This window comes from Leptosomus discolor, chromosome 14 (assembly GCF_034619465.1).
Source record: "Leptosomus discolor isolate bLepDis1 chromosome 14, bLepDis1.hap2, whole genome shotgun sequence".
In the NCBI taxonomy this organism is placed as follows: domain Eukaryota; kingdom Metazoa; phylum Chordata; class Aves; order Leptosomiformes; family Leptosomidae; genus Leptosomus; species Leptosomus discolor.
This window is the reverse complement of record NC_141404.1, coordinates 157946-178138: the sequence shown is the minus strand read 5'-3', so window position 1 is coordinate 178138 and position 20193 is coordinate 157946. Positions and strand designations below refer to the sequence as shown.

The 20193-nt window shown below is 42.9% G+C and overlaps 4 protein-coding genes across 4 annotated transcripts in view; 3 read left to right on the top strand and 1 right to left on the bottom strand.

Annotated features, from left to right (window-relative positions):
• Positions 1 to 645: 645 nt before the first annotated feature.
• TSR3 (TSR3 ribosome maturation factor) lies at positions 646 to 4923 on the bottom strand. Its single transcript, XM_086473144.1, has 6 exons — positions 4827 to 4923; positions 4467 to 4683; positions 3438 to 3631; positions 2488 to 2661; positions 1002 to 1065; positions 646 to 925 (listed from the first exon to the last, which is right to left on the bottom strand). Exons 1-6 carry the CDS (start codon positions 4921 to 4923, stop codon positions 778 to 780), a joined length of 894 nt encoding a protein of 297 aa, XP_086329270.1. The 3' UTR covers positions 646 to 777.
• A 74-nt stretch (positions 4924 to 4997) lies between these two features.
• GNPTG (N-acetylglucosamine-1-phosphate transferase subunit gamma) lies at positions 4998 to 15073 on the top strand. Its single transcript, XM_086473008.1, has 11 exons — positions 4998 to 5051; positions 5133 to 5187; positions 5462 to 5529; positions 7629 to 7683; positions 7805 to 7888; positions 8932 to 9025; positions 10568 to 10682; positions 11264 to 11346; positions 11603 to 11731; positions 13164 to 13245; positions 14341 to 15073. The coding sequence occupies exons 1-11, from the start codon at positions 5006 to 5008 to the stop codon at positions 14463 to 14465; spliced, it is 936 nt and encodes a 311-aa protein (XP_086329134.1). The 5' UTR covers positions 4998 to 5005; the 3' UTR covers positions 14466 to 15073.
• Positions 15074 to 15309: 236 nt separating this feature from the next.
• On the top strand, positions 15310 to 17091 carry UQCC4 (ubiquinol-cytochrome c reductase complex assembly factor 4). Its single transcript, XM_086473179.1, has 2 exons — positions 15310 to 15335; positions 15410 to 17091. The coding sequence occupies exons 1-2, from the start codon at positions 15310 to 15312 to the stop codon at positions 15759 to 15761; spliced, it is 378 nt and encodes a 125-aa protein (XP_086329305.1). The 3' UTR covers positions 15762 to 17091.
• Positions 17092 to 17492: 401 nt separating this feature from the next.
• UNKL (unk like zinc finger) overlaps positions 17493 to 20193 on the top strand; it is a 58846-nt gene continuing 56145 nt past the window's right edge. The window contains exons 1-2 of the mRNA XM_086472805.1: positions 17493 to 17572; positions 19360 to 19569. Coding sequence (XP_086328931.1) covers positions 17493 to 17572; positions 19360 to 19569 — 290 coding nt within the window. The remainder of the gene's footprint in view (positions 17573 to 19359; positions 19570 to 20193) is intronic.

The following is a 20193-nucleotide window of genomic DNA, read 5'->3' as shown; positions in this document are numbered from 1 at the left end:
GGTAGAGAGGGCCACTTCAAGTAATGACAGTGCGGGCAGATAGCATGGCTGAGCCTGTTACTTGAAATCCTGTGGTACAGTTCTGAATATAAAGTGCCAAAGCACTGTATGTTGCTTGGGACTGTCTATCCAAGTAAACTTTAAAAAAAAAGAAAAAAAAAAAGCATGTAAAGTTACTGAAAAGACTACTAAGATGTTAGAACAGTTCCAGGAAGCATTTTTTCGTTTCAACCTTACGTAGTCAGTTTACCCTAAACTAGATGAAGTAGTTGAAATACATGTGGCAGATTCAAGCCTGCAAAAAGTCAGAGGCTCCTCATGTGGTAGGTACTCTGAACAGGGCAATAACTTAGTCATGTTTTCCAGTCCCGCAGTTAAAAGGGTTTACTTAACGTACTATTAGGTAAAAATAATCCCTATGGAGCACGTACCAGACACATTGGTTAAAATACAGGTGGAGTTTTAACTCCTAACTAAGCTTCAGGCTCTTTACATAATAATTAGCATTCTATAAACGATTATCTAAAATTAAATAACCTAAAGCCTTTATGTGCGTAAGTAGACCTATATACCCACATTATAGCCTGAGGGTCACCTGAAGGAAGGCATTTGCTAAGCACCAAGTTACAGGTGAACAAGCCACACTTAACTTCACAAGGAAATTTATTTATACAAGGTGTTACAACTCTTTGGGATTGTTGGGGGCAGTTCTCATGTTCTTGTGGTATGTGGGATTTTTTGCTTGCTTGTTGTGGGTTTTGGCTTGGGTTTTTTTTTTTACTTTTCAAATAGATCACTCATGGGCTGTTGTTGCAGCAACTTTACAGTACCATCATCTTCTGGACTGCTCTCATCACTGCTTTCAGTGGCATCAGTGGGAGTGCTCACGCTGTCATCTTCAGATTCTTCATTACTTTGTGCTATTCTGGAAGCATTTTTCAGGATTATAGAAGCAAAACACTTTATAATAAGAAAAAAGTATTTAAATTAAATTCCATTACCCTGGGCAATTGTTTGGTCTGTTGGGATTAGAAAATTCTTTTCCTGAGTCAACATCAAATGGATCTGAAAAATAAGGAAAAAACAAGCACATTGATGAAGGCTGTGTATTTTAATGATCTGCCTTAATTTTTGTTTTAAGAGAGGATTAGTGGGAGGGAGGGGAAGGCAGAGGAAGTCTGGTTCAGCTTTCTGCTAAGTTTACCATAGTCATTTGGTCAGAAATCAGGGGAAGTGAGAAACAACTGCTAAGTCCTGCCCCTGCCCTGTTCCAGTCTTTTCACTCTTTTCCGTGCCCTTTGTGCCACCCCCCTCCCTGGGTTCAGTAGCTCTTTAGGGGTAGTCAGACTGTACAGATAGGTTTCTAAGGCTTTCGGTAAGAAAACACGGATGTTCTCAGAATGGTTTAGTTCTAAAAGGTCTGTCTAGTTCGTTCATGTCTACTGAGAAGTGAAGTACAGCTGTCCAGGTTTAGCTCTTGCGGAGTACGGGTAGGGCTCAATTTACTTTGGCTTACCCAGCTGGGGAGAGCTGTTACCTCAGAAAAGTTGAGCAAGGCATAAGAGCTGTGGCACTACAGTGCATCCAGAAAATAAATAGGATTGTGGGTGGAACTGTGCTTTATTTGACGTGGCAGTGTTGCCCCTTAAGAACTGTCTTCAGTTTAATGTAAAGCAGTTAGGCTTCCACCAAACAGGAGGGCGATTTCATTCAGCCTAGCATGTCGTGGCAAAGAGATCAAAGTTCAGAGAAACTAAAGGCTGGCTACCATCTCCTTACAGTGTGATCCCCTGGCCTGTTTTTATGGACCTTAACCTCTGTGAAAGGAAAACATGAATGAGGAGCATCTCTCTGCCTATGTTCTTGATCATTTGATTTGGCTTTTTTGTGCTGTCTCAAATGAGTCCAAGCACTCACCTATGAATATAGCCTGAAATACTGGGATAACAGCAAGTTACTGGAAGAATTTGGGAATAAACGACTGTACTTATTTTAAGCTATTTTCATTATCTTTATAGGTCTAATTTTAATCATCTTGATGAGGGACTATATAAACATATCCATTAAAGGTCTTTCTCAGGTTTATGTGTAGCTAACTTGCTGTCAGACTGTATGCCTATATTTCTCTTACAGTCCTCATGAATTACTAGTCTTTTTACTCATACTCTGTTTTTACCATCTGTAGGTAAAATGAAGCATCATATTTTCTTTTTACTTCAATATCCTTAATTTAATCAGGGTAGCTGCTCCACAGTTCAGTTGTGAATACACTACTACACACATTAAATTGCTTTAGTCATTTTCATCTTTTTGAGCTGAAAAAATAGGCAAACTTGCTTATAAGAATACACAGCATAAAGACAGAATAAAACATCTCAACAAAGCTCCTACCTTCTACCTTGCCAATTTTTTCATAAGATAAAAGGAAAAGATTGAAAGGGAATCAGGAAAATGGGGTGTGTGTGGTGTGTCCTTGTGTTTTCTTACCTATTTCTTCGCCTTTTGTTTCTTGGACACTGGCTAAAAAGTCCTTTTCAACTCTCAGCACTTCTTCCTGGCAATGACAGGCTGCATATTTTTCCAAGAGATTTTTGTTCAAGTCAATAAATGTCTTACCCCATTTAAACTTTCTTAGAAGAACGGTGGCTAGGTCTGGGAATCCTGAAACAGCAAATAAATCATCAGATTTCTTTTTCATTGTAGGATTCCACTCAGCTTACAGGTTTCTCAGTTCAGTACATACCTATGTATCACCACAACAGCGAGATGTTTCCCAGCATTTTTTAATCTTTTAAAAAGATTTAAAATGTTTTCAGATTTCAGTTTAACTTAAAACATTGAACTGAATCCAAGGAAAGTTCATAATCTTTTAGTGTTATATAAAAACATTTTGTACAGGTAATGAATGATTCAAGCTCTAGCTCCCACAGTCCTTCAGTAAGAGAGCCGTTGCAGGTACAATATTTTCAGAAGGCTTGTCTGCAGTATAGTAGAGCATGTCTCCAATTGCCAAGAAAGTTCTGTGATGAGTTTACAAAACATCACAAGAAGGGGCAATTTATTTTGTTCTTAACCAGAACCCAGCCTATTAACAGACAGCTGTTACCTCTCATTAAGACAAAGGTGCCTAAGGATTCATGCTCTGTCTTCCGTGGCTTTTTTTAGCAGTTTTTCCAACGTTAAGTGCCATCCTGACAAAACCAGGATCATCAGTTTATGTGTTTAGTAGCCAACACGAACACCCCACAGATACCTCAATGTTACCAGATACAAGTACTTGGAAGAAAGCTAAACAATCCGATTCCAAACTCAACAAAGTGGAGGATGACCAGTGGGACAGCATTACAATTTACTCTATCGCAGAGCATCTCTTCTGATTTATTAAGTATGTAAGACTTGCTGGTAATGTATTTCACATCAGACACATTACAGCTTACCAACAATGCAAAAAGCTGCAGCAAAAGCCTCCACGCAGGACAGCTTGCATGGCCGACCATAGTTTACAGGATTTGCAGCCACCAAGTAAGGCAGCAGCCGAAGATGACTTCCTCTCATTCTCTTGAAGGGAGTTTCTTCTAATTTGGCCCATGAGCAATCTATGACTGCAATTCCATTCTGAGCAATGACATGCCTGAGAAAAGAAGCATCACTTGTATTTCAAAAATTGTTACAGTTGTATTGATAAGTTAAAGTGAGAATTACAATTGCCACTTTATACTGGCAACAAACTTGCATACAACCGCTCCCTTTTTTGTCAAAGAAAAAGCCTACATTTTACAATGATAGAAAATACAGATGCAATGAGCAAGAATAACATGCTTTGACCATGCATGTGGCACAAAAAAGGTTTATCCACACGTTTCAAAGCGAAAGTAAAAAATTCTAGTTTTAAAAATGTGACAGAACACTGTGGTTAACAGTAACATTCACATTCTTAAAAGTACACCACATTTCAGATTTCGGTTCTCCGCTAGCTTCTAACGACTAATCTTTTCTCTGAGTAAATACATCTTTATAAAAATTCTGCAGACACATTAAAATTCTCAATGTTTCTCCCCCAAAAAGTTTTCTAGTTAACGCATTGTGTTGCCTAGCCAAAGAACTTGAATATGGAATCATAAAAGATACAGTGCCTATAGGCCCGTCATTCTGATCAAATTAACCTATAAAGCACATACTTTGATTTCTCATTGGGATCTACAGATGCTTTTTTCACCTGATACCAGCTGTGTAAAAATGTTAACCCGATCTAATGGCTCAGTTTCTCATGTTCGTGCATCAGCATAGCAACGGGAAGGTCAAATTCATTCTATCGCAATTTGGCCATGAATCGGTGGATAAAATGTTCTCCCTAATACACCATCACCACAGCACTGGCACAAGCACTCCTCCTCGCAGCCTGCAGCCCCGCGGGCTTTGCCACCGGCAGCGAAGCCACCCGGGCGTGGGCCTCGCCGGGGACCTACCTGTCGGCTGGAGAGACATAGTCGGTAGCCAGAGGGCTGAGGACGAGGCCCGGGAATCTCTGGCGGAGGCGCAGGGTTCGGAGCAGCCCTTGTCGAGCCAGCTTCCTCCCGGTGCACTTCTTGGGGTCGCAGTGCCCGAGCTCCCACATGGCCAGAGGGCACGGGAACTTCGCCTCCGGGTCGCCCCGCTCCGCGGCCCCCTCGCCCTCCAGGCAAGCTGAAAAGAGCCGGCGCACGTTAGCACCCAGCGACCGCCCGGCCCGGCGCCGCGGCAGGGCCCAGGGCAGGGCGGGCACGGCCCGCCTGGCCCAGCCTGGGCCGCGCCGCTGCCCGGGCCGGAGGCCGCCGCCCGCTCCCCACCTCTCAGTGCGGCCTCCGCTTCCGCCGCGAAGGTGTCGAGGCTGCGAGCGCCGCGCCGCCCGCCCCGCCGCGGGGCAGCGCGCCGGCTGCGCTGCATGGGCCCGGGCTGCGTGGGTCCGCGCCTGGGCGGGGCGGCCGCCCCGTGGCCCCGCGCCCTTCCGCTTCCAGCGGAAGAGGCGATGGCGGTCGCCCGGCTGCTGCGGGCGGCGCTGTGCGCGGCGCTGGGTGAGCGCGGGGGCAGGCGGGGGGCGAGCGCGGTGCGCCGGCGGGTCGGTGCGCCGCGGCCAACTGCTCTCTGCTCGGCAGGTCTGTTCGCCGCGGCGGGGAAGATGAAGATCGTGGAGGAGCCGAACACTTTCGGGTGCGTGGCTGCCCGCTCGCCGTGTCCCGCCACCCACCTGGACCCGGCGGGCTCGGGTTCCTCGCCCGCTCCGCCCGCTCCAGCCCGTTCCTTCCCCCGGGGAAGGGCAGCCGGGCTGGGCCGGGCCGGGCCGCTCCGCCGCCTCCGCTGGTGGGCGCCGCTCCGCGCGTGCCGGGCGCGGCTGTGGGCGTTGGGACGCTCGGGCCGGAGGGGGTATAGCCACAGCCGGCCGCGTAACTCGCTCTTAAACGTTTGACTTTCCTTCTTTTGAAAGGTTGAATAACCCGTTCTTGCCTCAAACAAATAGGCTACAACCAAAGATGTCCCCATCCGCAATATCAGGTATCTGCAAGTGTTAATTTGTTTGTAGCGTTTTCATCATTTAGTGACAGTCATTTGCAGAACAGTCTACCTTGACTTTATGCAGACGAAGACTAATTTTACTTGTCGTTTTATGAGCGTCATGGGAAATAAGCATGGGCAAATACATTTTATTGTGCTTCTGAAGGGTTAAAACCTAGATTAACCTTTTGGTGTTCCGTGTCCCGTGCTGTTTGGACTGCTTTTGTCACAGTGCTATCTATATGTTTTAGTCTGTGTTTTTGAGCTAGTCACAGATCTTTCTGATCCTTAATAAAACTTTTCTTTTTCTTCTTGAAACAGTCCCTGACATCCTTGAGGTTGTCGTCTAAAAGTCATCCCATCATCTGATTGTACTTAATATTCAAAAATTGTTCAAAAAAAGTCCTAGGCGTAGTCTTGGAACAAGTCACAGAGGCTCTGTTTCACACAAAACGCCTGTATGCTGCAATATAAATGCACCACTTCAGCAAAATAAACGAGAATCTTAAGAAATTCTAGACCATACATGGAGGAGAGTAGGCAAAACAAACACTGAATGGCAAGAGTAAGCAAAAGGAAATAACTCTTGCTAACCTTAAGCACAGACTCAAACGTTGTTCAGGTTCAATAGGCATTTTGGTACGGTGATGTTGAATGTGATTATGCTTCATGTCTTCTATCATGTTTTATGAACCCAAATCAAACGTGTCAATTCTGCATGTACTGCATGTGAAAAGTGAAATAGTTAGAAATAGGATTAGTAATAGTTAGAATGCTGAATGGAAAGATGCCCAAAGTAGCAGGAAAAAAGTTAAAAGTAAAGAACACTAGAAATCCTTGTTTCCCATTTGTAGGAGCTTGTGTGTGGCCAAAAATTGGGAGTGTCTGTGGAACTGGAATCTAGGGCATGGAACCCTGCCTTGCACAATTATTTCTTTAGCATGGAAACCTTACTAATTCTTTTCTTTTACAGTACAGTTGGGGTAATAGTTCCTATAATTTGTCTTTTAGACCATCTACCCAGGAAATGGAGGCATGAGTTTAACACATTCTTAAGGGACATTCCAATTTTCTTTTCTTCCTCTATGGGGAGAGCATCCTAATCACTAAGGCACACATTGCATGTAGTAGAGGAGCAAACCCTTTGGCCACGCCTATGATAAGCCCTAGAATGAAGTGCAGGATCACACAGTCAGAAAAATCACATGAGAAAGAGAAACTGCCTGTATCCCAGTGGTTAGGGCATTCTGGAGGGCATGATTCTGGTGGTCTGAAATTTGTTTCTAGGATCGTTTGTCTAGGTCTTGGGGAAAAGTACATAGGCAAGCCTGGCAGTGGGGAATTAGAATCCAGGATGGGGTTTTATTTTGTTTGTTTTGTAATCTCTTTTTCTTCTCCTTTCCTCACAAATATTTAATCATTCCATGCAAAATTACTTTAGACAAGGGACTCCTGTAGCACACAGTTTAGAACTTTTGGCCCTTTTTTTGAATGACAAGTTACCTGTCTTGGATTCCTTTGACAGCAAGAGTAAAATTGTAACTGCTGACCTGTCTGATGGTAAAAGGGTTATCTTGTTGAATACTAACCGGATCAGACCCTGAAGGAAAACTGAAAAGGAGTATTTAGTTCAAGAATCTCCGTGAAACTTGTATATGCAGCGCTGTCAACATTCTGAGCGAATGGGCTTTATTAGTATAAACTTGAGCAGTTTGGATGACTTTGGGAACAGACAGCTGCCAAGCAAGACTTGTAGTGATTTCAGTGTTAGATTTTTTTTGGCAAGATCTGCACTGATGATTCTTTTTATGGATCTGGCCTCCAAATATTTGTTTGTATACAGGTTTCTTACTTCTGTTGCAGAAAGAAGCTTATCTATTTCACTGAGTACTGAAGATGAAAAATGTTAACAATCATGATGCAAAGCAATATAGCACTAGTGGAAACTTGCAGTAATCCATATGGAAGATACAAATTTCCTTGTGTGCAGCAGGAAACTACATTTGTCACATACTCCTTGCAGTTTTGTCACCACAGTAACTTGCTTAAATGTAACCAAAACATTATTCTTCCTTGATATCATTTTGTGGTGTTTTTAGGCCCTGCACATCTCTTTAGGCTTGCTGGCAAGTGTTTCAGTTTCGTGGAGTCCACGTGAGTAATGGATTTGGACATTTGATTCTCTATATTTACTAGCTACAAACTAGTTCTTTATTTCAGTCTGAAACATTTCTTACTTTCTTCTTTTTTTTTTTTTTTTTTTTTTTTTTTTAAGGTACAAGTATGAGTTTTGTCCTTTCCATAATGTCACTCAGCATGAGCAGACTTTTCGATGGAATGCCTATAGTGGGATTTTAGGGTGAGGCTTTTAGACCTTGAAGTTTTACCTATGTTGATAGCAGACCATTTTATAGATTGTCAAAAATGAGGTAGTTTTACAATTAAGATTGTTTTATTGGTCAGCTTAGGTCGCTGTAGTTCCCAAAGCATTATGCGTAAAAATACTCTGTCTTGAAAAATTCAGATTTTTTTGTTGATAAATACTAACCTCCTATTTTATCTAGAGGCTGATTAATAACCAGTGCCAACTGCAGGTGTGATATGTTCACGTGAGAAATTCAGTAATGTATAACTAGAGCTTACATTAACAAAGATTTCATGTCTGTTAACTATTTTCACTTTGAGTTGAATATAACCTTACAAAATGAAATGAGTGCTTTATGCCTAGTGGCTGTGTTAAACATATTTAATAAAAGACTCAATGCAGACCCAAAAAAAGTATCCCAAAGTATTCAAAGATCCCAGAGTATCCAAATCATAAAGCCTGAAATAAATTTAATTATAAACCAGAGCACTGCTTTAAAATTACTGCTTTTCTAAATATTTTGTATATAGATGTGTCTTTTTTTCCTATGAGCACAATAATTAGTGAGACAACATGAGAGGAAAAGGGTACATCGAGATGCTGAGAGTATCGTTGGCTTTAGGACTAGCAGAAGTAGAGACTAGTTTCTGTAGGTGCTCTCATCAGCACTGAAAATCCTGCAAACAATCCGAGTTGCACAGGGTACTTAGCATCATGGAATTTGTTGTGGCATAGAGCTATAAGCTGTATTTTATTGGATTTAAACATGGATTTGCAAATGCAAACCGTTTGCAGACTGAAAGCTGATCCAAAACTGTGCTCTCAAAGTGATGTTGATGTGCCCTATATAGCAGCCTGGATAACAAACCACTGTTTCAAAGGTCTTGGCTGTAAGAAATGGAAATACTGAGACAACAAAAATTTAAGTATATACAGTTAAGTTGAACATGGTGTAAATGTATTCCTGTTTTTCTTTCTGAGTGTTCACCTTTTCCTTTCCAGTAACTTAAAATAAAATGATGTCCCATTTTTTTCAGAATCTGGCATGAGTGGGAAATCGGCAACAACACATTTGTTGGGATGTGGATGAGGGAAGGAGACTCATGTGAAACTAAGAGCAGACAGACAAAGGTATAATAACCTAGACTACGCTAATTCAGATGGCATGACTCTCTACTCGCACTCATGACGCTCTAGAGACTGAAACGTTCCTACCTTGAAGAAGTCATCATTTAAGATGTGATATAAAACATAAAGATGATTTCCTGTAGGAGCTAGGATGGAGGAGGAAAACTAAAATCAGGATAAAATTTTGAAGAAGTTTACTTATGTATTCTCATTGGTTACTTTTAACTATTTTCCATGATAGAGTGGAATATTCTGGTATTATCACTACTGTAGAAACATACAGTGCTTTGCAATTTGTGTCAGGAAAAGTAAAGAAAAGGAGCTATTTGTTGAATTCAAGATGCCAGCCTATTGTGCTAAGAACATCCAGGAAAAAGGAGGGAGAAGAATTAGGCAGTTAACAACAGCATGCTGAAGAGCTAAGTAAGGTGTTAAAACAAGAGCAGAGGGCATGCAAGGAGAATTAAGGCAGGAGTCAAATATGTGGGAGTGGCACAGGAACCAACTCAAGAGAAACAGATGCTGGTGTGAGTATGTTTTAAAGAAAAAGTAAAAATTCTTATTTGGTGGAGTCGTTAAAATGTTCCTTTTCACATTTAAACAGCCTCTGTGCCAAGTAACTATTCAGCTAGAAAAAAGGGTGAGGGGGGTGTCTGACACTTGCCCGATGTGTGGCACATGATTTGCACGTGTCCTTTATCCTTTTATTCGTTAATGTTTTTCATTTTCCACCTCCCATTTCAGAGCGTTATACAGTTTTACAGATAAAATGAATGAAACCTTACATTCCCTGGTGATGTAGGTAGCCATCATGAAGAAGAGTTAGATGCTGTATAGTTCACAACAGACTGCTTTTCCTGTAGAAGATGTTTAGCGATTATAATGATGGGTGACAATGCAATACTTGAGAGGGGGGTGTATAGTTGGAATAATAACTAATTTGGTAATGGGATAAGGACAAAATATCTTGGCCAAGGTGAAAATATTTTGTACTGTAATGGAGGTGCCTTGTTAACAGCTTTTACTCCCATAGAGGCTGCAGAAAGAATTACTCTTCTGGTATGATGTGTGATGCTGTGATTCAAATCTTTCACTAGCATTTAATTTTGAACAGGCAAAAAGTACTGGTTCTGCAAGTTTAAAGATTAAAACAAATTTCTACAGGCTAGATGTGTATTGTTCTCTTTATTTAGCACATTTTTGTTAAGTGAGTTATGCTTATGTCAGCTGAGGTTCTAAAGGGTATCCTATCACCCTCCTTTTTACTCTCATTTTTGCTGGAATTACGGTGCTTGGGAGTCCAAGGAACAATGATAGGTGGGGGGATCGTTTCTCATTAGAGGAAGCAATTTTCACGTTTGATACAATAATTGGAAGATGCACTTGCTATGATCCTTTTTCTGTGGGTGACAGCACTGAAGCTTTGACATGACTGTATGTACAGAAATACATCTGCGAACATTAGAAGACAGCAAACGGATCATCAATGCTGGTCTGGTTTTATGTGGAGGTGTTTCACTCATCTTTGTTTTTACTGATGTTTAGGTTCATCTTGTTTGTGGCAAGAGCAATAAATTGGCTTATGTGTCTGAGCCGACTACTTGTGTTTACTCTCTGACATTTGAGACTCCTCTTGTGTGCCATCCCCACTCTCTTCTAGGTAAGATTTAGAAAAATCATTTGTGTGTGGAGCAGCAGGCATATTATGCCAACCTCAGAGTGTAGATTTTTAGGTTCTTTTGAGTTTGTAACTTGATATAAACAAGTATCAAATGTAACATAACATACGAAGTGTATTTTAAATCCCAATCATTGTAACACATAGGTAGTTCTCAAATAAATTTTCATTGCTAGTTTAGATCTAGTGAGTGGGTTTTTTGTTTGGGTTTTTTTTTCCTTTTTTTCTTTTTTCTTGGACTGGTTGTAGGTATCAGCGCTGTAGTATCTGCTTATTTACTACGTTACGAAAGGGGAGAGCTCAGTTAGAATTACATTCAACAAAGAAATGAGACCTTCTGGCTCTAAAAAAGAGAAAAAAATTTTGGTCAGTGGCATTCTCCGGAAACCTTAAATGTGTGAAGCAGAATTGAAGTGTAACCCCAACTTTTCAAAGCAGTAGAGACTATGTACTCTATAGAAGCATCGAGTTCTTAAAGCAAATATGCTTGCGTGCTACTAGAGGAGCATTTAACTACTGCAGGACATTGCAGGTTTTTACATGGTTTGACTTCCATTTTTCAGTTTATCCGACCCTGACTGAAGCACTACAAAGGAAGTGGGATGAAGCAGAACAGCTTCTGTATGATGAACTAATAACTGACCAGGTTTGTTCATGTCGTCCAATTCTGTTTGGTAAAGAACAATTACAATGGCCAAACCTGGCTTCTGCGTTTTCTCCTTTTGCATTTATTCTGCAGTTGTCAAATAGTAATTTTTGTGCTCTGTAACTGCTGTAGCAACTGGTAATTGTAATGTTTTCTACAGTGAAGCTTGAGGAATTGGAATGGCCAGTGAAAATGACAAGCAGAGATTAGTGTTGGGTGGATTGATCCGTTGTCTTTTGGAAACTTTCTTTTTTAGGGATACAAAAAAATACTGAAAGAGATTTTCGAGGAAGCAGGACTTCTAAAGGCAACAGAAGAAAAGGAAGTTGAGAAACAGAATAAGAAAATAAGACTGGAATTTGGAACAGTGGAGAAGTGCAGTAAGGTAGAGAGCCTATTATTTACAATGTGGAATTAAATTGCCACCTTTTTACTATATGGCAGTATCAGTGTGACAGTATTATGTAAACACTCATTGGATTCAACTGAAATCTGTTCATGGGATTATTTTTTCTGGTTTCAATATGTAACCATCTGCATACAGAGTGATTTGGTATCCATTTTGCAGCCCTCAAGTCAAAAACAAACCAGCGCAACTGAATGCCCAATAAGAAGATGGCGGTTTGTGTAGGAGCTACTGTAGGCACTTGGGTTATGAATACCTTATAAGTACTTTTTCTGGGCAATATCAGTGTGGAAATAGGAAGGAATTACTAGAGAAAATAAATGTGTAACCAGCCTTGGGAATGTTGACACTTCTCTCTGTGGACAATTACCCAGATTTGTGTCAGAATGCATTGGCTGTTACACAAGCAAAAGGCAGAATGATCTATACTGTGTGCATTTCTTAATTACTTTCCTGTGTGTGAACAGTCCTTCTGCAGCAGAATTGAAATGGGGAAAATCGAGGTAGACGGTGTGCTCACCCTAAAAGAGTGCCAGTTGAACATCAGAAAAAGAGCACGGAAGGGAATTAATTCATTATAATGCAGAGAAGAAGCTGCTGCTGTCATTTTATTTGAAAATGTAGCAAAAACAACACAGCACGTAGTAATTCCTGAATATAACCAAATAAACTGTGGTTAAGCTGATTATACTTATATAAAGATCACCATTTTGATGTGGTACTGTTAGGAGCTGGAATAGTATCTTTTTTTTTTTTTTTCCCAGTAGTTACAATACTGAATAATTCATACTTCTTTTTCTGGCTTTGTCATAGCATAATTGACATAAAGTTGTCTGTTCTGGTAACAACAGAATCTTAAATAGTTAATCTTTTGCTCTTTCTTGATTCGTGTAAAAAACAAAAGACAATAAAAAAATTTGGGCTTCTTTGAGACTTCAGATTTGTGCTTAGAGTCTCAAAAGTACTTAGCAATCGCTGGCTCTGTAAGTTAACAGAAACTGCTGAAAGTGAGAACATGAAGTTACTAGGTTAGGAGTTGAGGAGGTGACAAATTTCCACACTGTAGCATTATGATATAAAATAAAATTAGGCTGGTTCTGTAGCAAACTTATGAATGCAATTTTGTGCTATAATAAAATGCTAGTTAGAGGATAGATCCAAAATAGTTACAGAAAGCACCCCTAATTTTTACTCTCAGGCTTGGAAAAAGCTAGCTTCTGTTTTGGCAACATAGAAATATATCTTTTTATAAAATTTGCACCTTTTCTTGGAATAAACAGTTTATCTTTAAGATCTTTTGAACCAAGAGCTGTAACAGCTGTGCGCAGACCCATTATTTTTTTACAAACTCCCGTTTTATGTGTGCATTTGGAGAGTGGGAGAGCCATTTTAAATTTATTTTCTTTCTTAGGAATACAAGCAACTTTCCAAAGAAATAAAAAAACTGAAAGATTTATTAAGTCAGCACGGTATTGCATACAGAGGAAATTCTGGTGAGTTTTTTGGTATTGTTCTTTTTCATTATTGTCTATTCAGAATGCGAATACTCATGTTGTTTTCAGTTACAGCAAGGATTAAATAATCTGTCATATATGGAGGTAAAATTCAGTAGACAAAGTTTATAATAAGTACTTAGGTCACGATTCTTGTGCAAGAGGACTTATTTTGCCCCCCCCCAAAAATCTGTTGATGACTTGAAATTTTAGCTTTATAGAAAAATTTTGACTGCTGTTATAATTGAAGTTTGTCTCCAGTACTTAAGATGCCAAAGAAAAATTGAATCAGTCTTGCAGCGTTCATAGCACATCAGTGTCTTTTAAAGTAACTCCACTTTCTGCATAGTTAACCACAAGGCTTGACTTCTTCAAGAATCAAGAATACTTGAAATGTTCTCTGTATCTGTTTGAATTGGTTTTATCCTTTCTTAGTCACCTTTTTTTTTTTTTCCCTCTCTGATTTCTCTTAGCTAAGTGCAATATCGCATGCAGTTTTTAGAAGGAAAGCCTGTTTGGTACTGGCTATGAAGAAGCAATGCTTGTCTGGATTAATTCCAGACACGTTGTTTTTTGGTTTTGTTGTTCTTATTTTTTTTTGCCACACCCCTTCCCCCCCCCCCCCCCCCCCGTCCATTTTGCCCATTGTTACATGAACTGCTTGTCTAAGGAGGATTTAATTTCCCTGTATACATATTTACACCTTTTATGTTCAGAATTAGCACCTCAAGAAAACAATGAACCTTTGAGCTAATTAATTTGAGAGACATACTTAATTATTTCTTTCTGTTTTGAGAAACTTTCTTCTCTGTTTTTTCTTTTAATTGGTGACTTTCTTTTCTCAGGAAAACTCATCATATTAGAATTTTTGTAAAACATTTTATCTGCATGTTTAAACTGTTAACTATGTAACTTGCACGGTATTCCTGCCTATTTGGTAGTTCATTTAATTATTGCAGATTAGAACTGTAACATCAAAAGCAGAATTCACAGCTTAGTGATGACGTATTTAAAACCTGTTTAGTGAATCCTGTGACAAAAATGTCCTGGTGTTTAAAAGCAGAAATAACTGATGTCTTAAACTAAATATTACAGGTGAAAATACCAGTGTTGAACATGTAAGTCATAAACTGGCAACTGCAATGACAACTGTTCTTAATGGGTCAAAGGATGATGAGCACCTGCATGGCGATACAGGAGTTTGGAATGACGCTATATGAAGAAACTTGGGTGGTAAACAGCAAGTTCATATGGAATGTCAAGCAAGTTGAATGTATGTCATGGCACTAAGATGATTTACCTTCTGCGAGTATTCTTGACTTTCTGGATTTCTGCCCTAAGGCAAAGGGAACATAATGGAGCGAGGGCTCGCCATTACTGAAAACAGTTGGCTAGTTTCTGAGAACATTTGTAAAACTTATTTGCTCAGGCTGGTATTGGGCATAGGTTTACAGATTCTGACTCCAGTCCCAGCTTTGTTATTTTCTTTCATCAAGCGTGGTTAACAGGTGCTGTAAATACAAAATAGTTCAAGACCAGTGCTATAAGATGTTGTCTGCAAGGCAGTAAGTACGGTATTAAGGACCTGTTATTTCATCGGTGTGCTGAAACGTTTTCTGTGCCGACTTTAGCAGAAAAAAGAAATGTTTCCTGCCACAGCAGTGCCTAATGCACCGCTCCCTGCACCTGTGTTCAGAGGTTGACGCCGTATTTGGGTAGCGGGTGGGTAAAATGAAAGCTGTTTGGGATCCGACGGAAAGGTGCTTCTTGTTATAGAAGCGTAGTTGTCACGTGGCCATTCTCTGCATGTAATACGGATTAAAACGGACTCTCGCAACAGGAGCTGTAGAAACATTACTGTAGGAGCCGGTGGAGGCCGAGAACGCCGTCTCCAGTCGTTCTGCTTCCTCCTCCTTTCCGGTTTGTGACTGCCGGGCGGGTAGCTCGCGGCCCCCCGCTCCCCCGGCGTTTCGGCCGCCCCCGCCCCTGCGGCTGGAGCAGTGCGCCCCCGAGCCCGCGAGGCCCCGCTGCCGCCTGCGCTTCCGGTTCCGGGCGGCGCGCGGGATGAGCTGGGCGCTGGGCCGCTGGCGGTGAGGTGGCGGGCGGGCGCGGGGCCGAGGGCGCGGGCGGCGCGGCGGCGCCTCTGATGCGTGTGTCTTTGCAGGGCGCTGCGCTCTCTGCGCCTGCCTGGCCCCCGATGGCTGGCGCGGCGGCGGGGCCCGGAGGGGGCGGCGGGTACGGACCCGGAGGGCGGCGGGGCCACCCCCTTCTCCGCCAGCAAGGCCAGTCCGCGGGTGTGGAGCGTCAGCCGGTCCATGGGGAGCGACCACGAGAGGCCGTGGGTGACGGTGCTGCCCCTCAGCCTGCTGGGCACGGGGCTGTTGCTCTGGTGCGTGTTCAGGGAGCGAACGGAGATCGATGAGCGACTGGAAGCGGTTTTCTCCGGTCAGGTCGTGGACTCTTTAGACGCGGCCCGAAAAAGCAACGCTCCCGTGCGGCCGCAGGAGGAGAAATGAGGACGGGAGCGCGGCTGCAGTGCAGGAGCTGCCGAGAGTTTGCTCCCATTCACCTCCTTGAAAGCCGTACCGACCCTTTAATGGGAAGACTTGTTTTGCCGGTCTCTTGGCAGCCTTATCTCGCGAGCGTGATTCCTTCATGTATCGTGCCGCTTTCCGTGCTTAGTAATTTACACTGGGAGCACAAGGAGTAGTTTCTTCCTGCACTGTAGGGATGGACAGGCTGTATTGCAAATCAACTTGCATTTGAAGATACGTTTCACACATCCCATCTCTTTTCCGTGGATCGTTTTACTTAGATGCACGGTGTATTAAAATATCAAAGCTGTAAGTCTGTTAAGTTGCTGTTGAAGGTGACCTTCCGTTGACATTGTGCTGCTGAAGGTCGCCTTCATTTGACATTTTGCTAGTCACAGCGTGTGTTCAACTTATATTGAAGACAACGTAAGCTTATGATTCATTAGTATGTGATTCTTTGCGTTCTGATTTTTTGGTAATTCTACCAAATAACATGGAAATTATCTTCAACTCTAAATGCATAGTCAGTGCTTGCTTTCTGGACTAGAACTTTTTAGGTGTGCCTGGTTTAGGTGGTCATTACTGGTAGGAGAGTTTTTTTTTCAGGGAATTGAAGTGATTTGCTTACATTATATTGGAGAGCAAACCCTTTGTTTCATTGAAGAATGTAGCATGTAGTTTTTCCTGCAGATTCATAGATACTCTAACTTCCACACTCTGGAGACTTTTCTTGGAGTGGAAGGAACTAAGGTACTAAGACAACTTAGTTCCCTTCAACAATAGAGGTGGGGTTTTTTTAAGCTTTCAAATGTAAAAATTCAAAACTGGTTTTGTGCTATTAAAATTCCTAATTAAAAAACAAACCAAACCAAAAACCCCAAACAAACAAAAAAACCCCAAACATGGCAGCAGCTAGTAAAACATGGTGGAGCTGCAAAGAACGCGTTTGTCTAATACTGCCGACAAGTCTCTGAAGGACAAGCAGCACTGTGGCTCTCGATTCTGCTGTGGAGTCCCTGTAGTTTACCCAGACGACACCTGGTACATCAGCATGGTTGGTTTGGTACTGCCACAAGGTTTGATTTGTCTTGGGACTCAACCGTTCCTATGGTGGAATGTTGCAAGTGAGATTCACACAGGGGGGTAGCCCGGCAAATAAAAGCATGACCCTGGACGTTATCGACCCAAGGTGCACTGCCTGTTTCTCTGACCGGCTTGCTTTCCCTGTGTTAAAACAGTGAACCCAGCACGTACGGCTTCATGTGAGGCGATCCAGAGCTGCCCCTTCGTGGGCGCCTTATTCCCGGGTGACGTAATAAAGGAGCTCTACTTGTAAAACTTCTTGTGCTCTCTTGCTTTTAAGGTGTCGCACAACTCGCGAGCCCTGTGTGCGCAGCAGCGTGTCGCTGAAAGCACAGAGCGCGAGGCCACGCGCTGAAGCCCGCAGAAGCAGCTCCGCGTGCCCGTTTTAAAGCGCGCCTTCCCCGGCGCGCCGGGAGGAGGCGGCCGGGCTGGCCCGCGCTCGGGACCACGCGCTCGGCCAGCGCGGCCTCTGCCGCGCCCAGCGGAGGCGGTGCCGCCGCGGCCGGTGCCTGGGCGCGCGGGCAGGCGGCCGGGGCGCGCGCTCGTGGGGCGGAGCCGGCGGCGTTGCGTCGCAGGGGGCTGCGCCGGCGGGACGGGGCTGCGCCTGCGCTCTGTGGGCCGCCGGGGAAGATGCCGTCGGTTTCGAAAGCGGTGTCGCGGGGCGGCGGGTCCGGTGGGTCCCCACAGACCGAGCAGCCGACGCATTATACGTAGGTACCGCGTCCCGGAGGCGCCCTGCTCCCTGGGCCACAGCGCCGTGCGGGGAGGGCCTCGGGACCCGAGGCAGAGGGCCCGGTCGTGGGTCAGGCCTGCTCCGCGCGGCCTCCTGCCCTGGCGGCAGGTCTGTGCGGAGACCGGTGGCCCTGGCCGGCCTCCGCTGTGCTCTTTTTGCGACTCCAGGCGCCGCGGGGAGGAAGCCGCATTCTGCGCCGGCCAGAAAGAGGCGGGCCGGGCCCGGGTGACTGCAGAGCGCCTGCGGCGGTTCTGCGCGCCTTGCGTCCCACGGTCGCCCCTCTCTGGCCCGCACTGTGACCCGCCGGCGTCCTCCGGCATCCCGAGCCCCACAGCACCCTCTCTCACTCCGAGACTGCCCTCTCCAAGCTATGGCAGCAGTGCTTCCACCTCTCCGAAGCGTTGCGTAGCCAGCCTCCGCTCGAGTCCTTGGGACGTTTCCGTGGCAATTTTTGCAGACCTTCCCGTACTGAAAGACAGCTCCCACGTGCTCACCGTCCTGTCTGCAAGCCTGTCCGTTTTCTTCTGATATGGTCTATAAAGTCACTGCAGGCTTCTAGCACTAGTGACAGCCCATTCTCTTGTAAGACCGTGTGCTCCCTACAAATGCAGAACAGAATAATTTATCACTTAATTATGGCATTCTTCACTGCCATCCTCCTGCCATCACTTCTATGATGTCGTGTTTCCAGCACTCTCAGAAAAACCACAAGAATGTAGCCACTTACCTAGATACTGCTAAAGCCCAACCTGCAGTCCTCAACATCCAAAATTTCTGTTCCTTTTATTTTTATTTTTTTTTTCCCTTCCTCTCCACAATCCTGGCTAGTTTAGAGATTATTCTCTAAACTTAAAGACATGCTTCGTAACTCTGTGTCATTACATCCCACATATGCCAATTTAAGCAACTGAAAATGAAAAGGCGCCCTTTATTCCTCTTTCTAATCCTTTTCTTTCCCTATATCTTCAATTCCCCTGTAGCCTGTTAGGCGTCCTGCACCCTTCTAGAGACCTCTGGGAACTCTAAGGTTCTGCAAAGCCACTATATACCCCTTCCTCTGCAAATACTCAGTAACTTTAGTGATGTAATGAACTTGCTAAATTGGCTAATAGATGCATAAACTGAGACAGGAAGAAGTGCTGTCTTACATCCTTTGTCAAATGCCACAGTAGTGCCCAGTCTAGCAAGACCCCAGTCTGTCTTGATGCAAACATAATTAACAGTTGCTAAAATAAGTTTGCTGAAGTCCTCTCATAGCCCTTGATAACCTTCATAAAGCTCTTTTAACCCTCTAGCTTTCTATATAGTGTGTCCACATTCTGGGAATGTTGTGATTAAGGACTAATGTTTAAATTAGATGTGGTATTTAGCTAAAATAGCCTTTGTAGGACTATTTGGTATGGTAGCAAGCAATATGAATGCTCATTCAAGTAACTTGTTGGATTTATAATCTCTGGTGGTTACTTAGGACAATATTCTAATACTGTGTTTTTTAAATTAATGTGTATTTTTTATTTTAGTTTAGTTACAAAACATAGTATAATTTGCCAGGTAATCCACTGTATTTTATTAGTAATGTCAAAAAATGAAGTCACTTGTATTCAACAGCTAAACAGTAAATTGTGCATAGGAACTAAAACTGTATGCAGGTACATTTGTACAATTTTTCATGGGCTTTGTGCACTGAATTATCAAGTGCCCTGTTAGTACTGTAAAAATGTGCCTCCAATAAGATAAACTTGTAACACAGTTTAATTTTTTTAGGTATCTAAAGGAATTTAGGACAGAGCAGTGCCCCCTATTTTTGCAGCACAAGTGTACCCAGCACAGACCATTTACCTGTTTTCATTGGCATTTCCTAAATCAGCGTCGTCGTAGACCTATACGAAGGCGTGATGGGACTTTTAACTACAGTCCAGATGTTTATTGTACAAAATATGATGAGACTACAGGAATCTGCCCAGATGGAGATGAGTAAGTGATTTCTTTCAGTCCTAGGTGTTTATAGTATTACCAGTGACATTAAGGAAAGATGCTAATTTCTCCTTAGCGAAAATGATCGGTAGAATACTGCTGCAGTTTATTTGAAAACAGATTTCTGTAAGTGATTTGTCAATTTTTGGCACATACACTTTTATATAAGCATGTATTCTTTAGGCTATCATAGCGTTAGAACTATGATTTTGCATTGTGGTATTTTTAAAGCATAATGTAAGAAACTGGTTTTCTGCTAGTTCCTGCAAATTTGTGCTAGTATTGTTGCTGCACCTTTTTTTTTTTTTTTTTTTAAGTTGTGCTTCCTTTTTTTCTGGGCAGCTATGAAATTGACCAGTAAGTGCAAACTGGACTATATAGAGGTGGCCTCAAGAATTTAAACTTCTGTAAGTTTTGTGAAGATTGATGGGTAGTAGAGGAGAATGACTCCTGTGTTTCTTCCAATGAGAAAAAGCAAAGGAAAGAGTTCAGTGTTAGTTGTCTGGCTAGCCTGCTAGTGTTTGCATTTCCTTGGACATGTGTCTCTTCTAGATTAAGGCTACAGAGGGTCTCCATTGAGCTTGAGGAGGTGTAGAAGCTTTGTGGAGATGAGAATGAGCACAT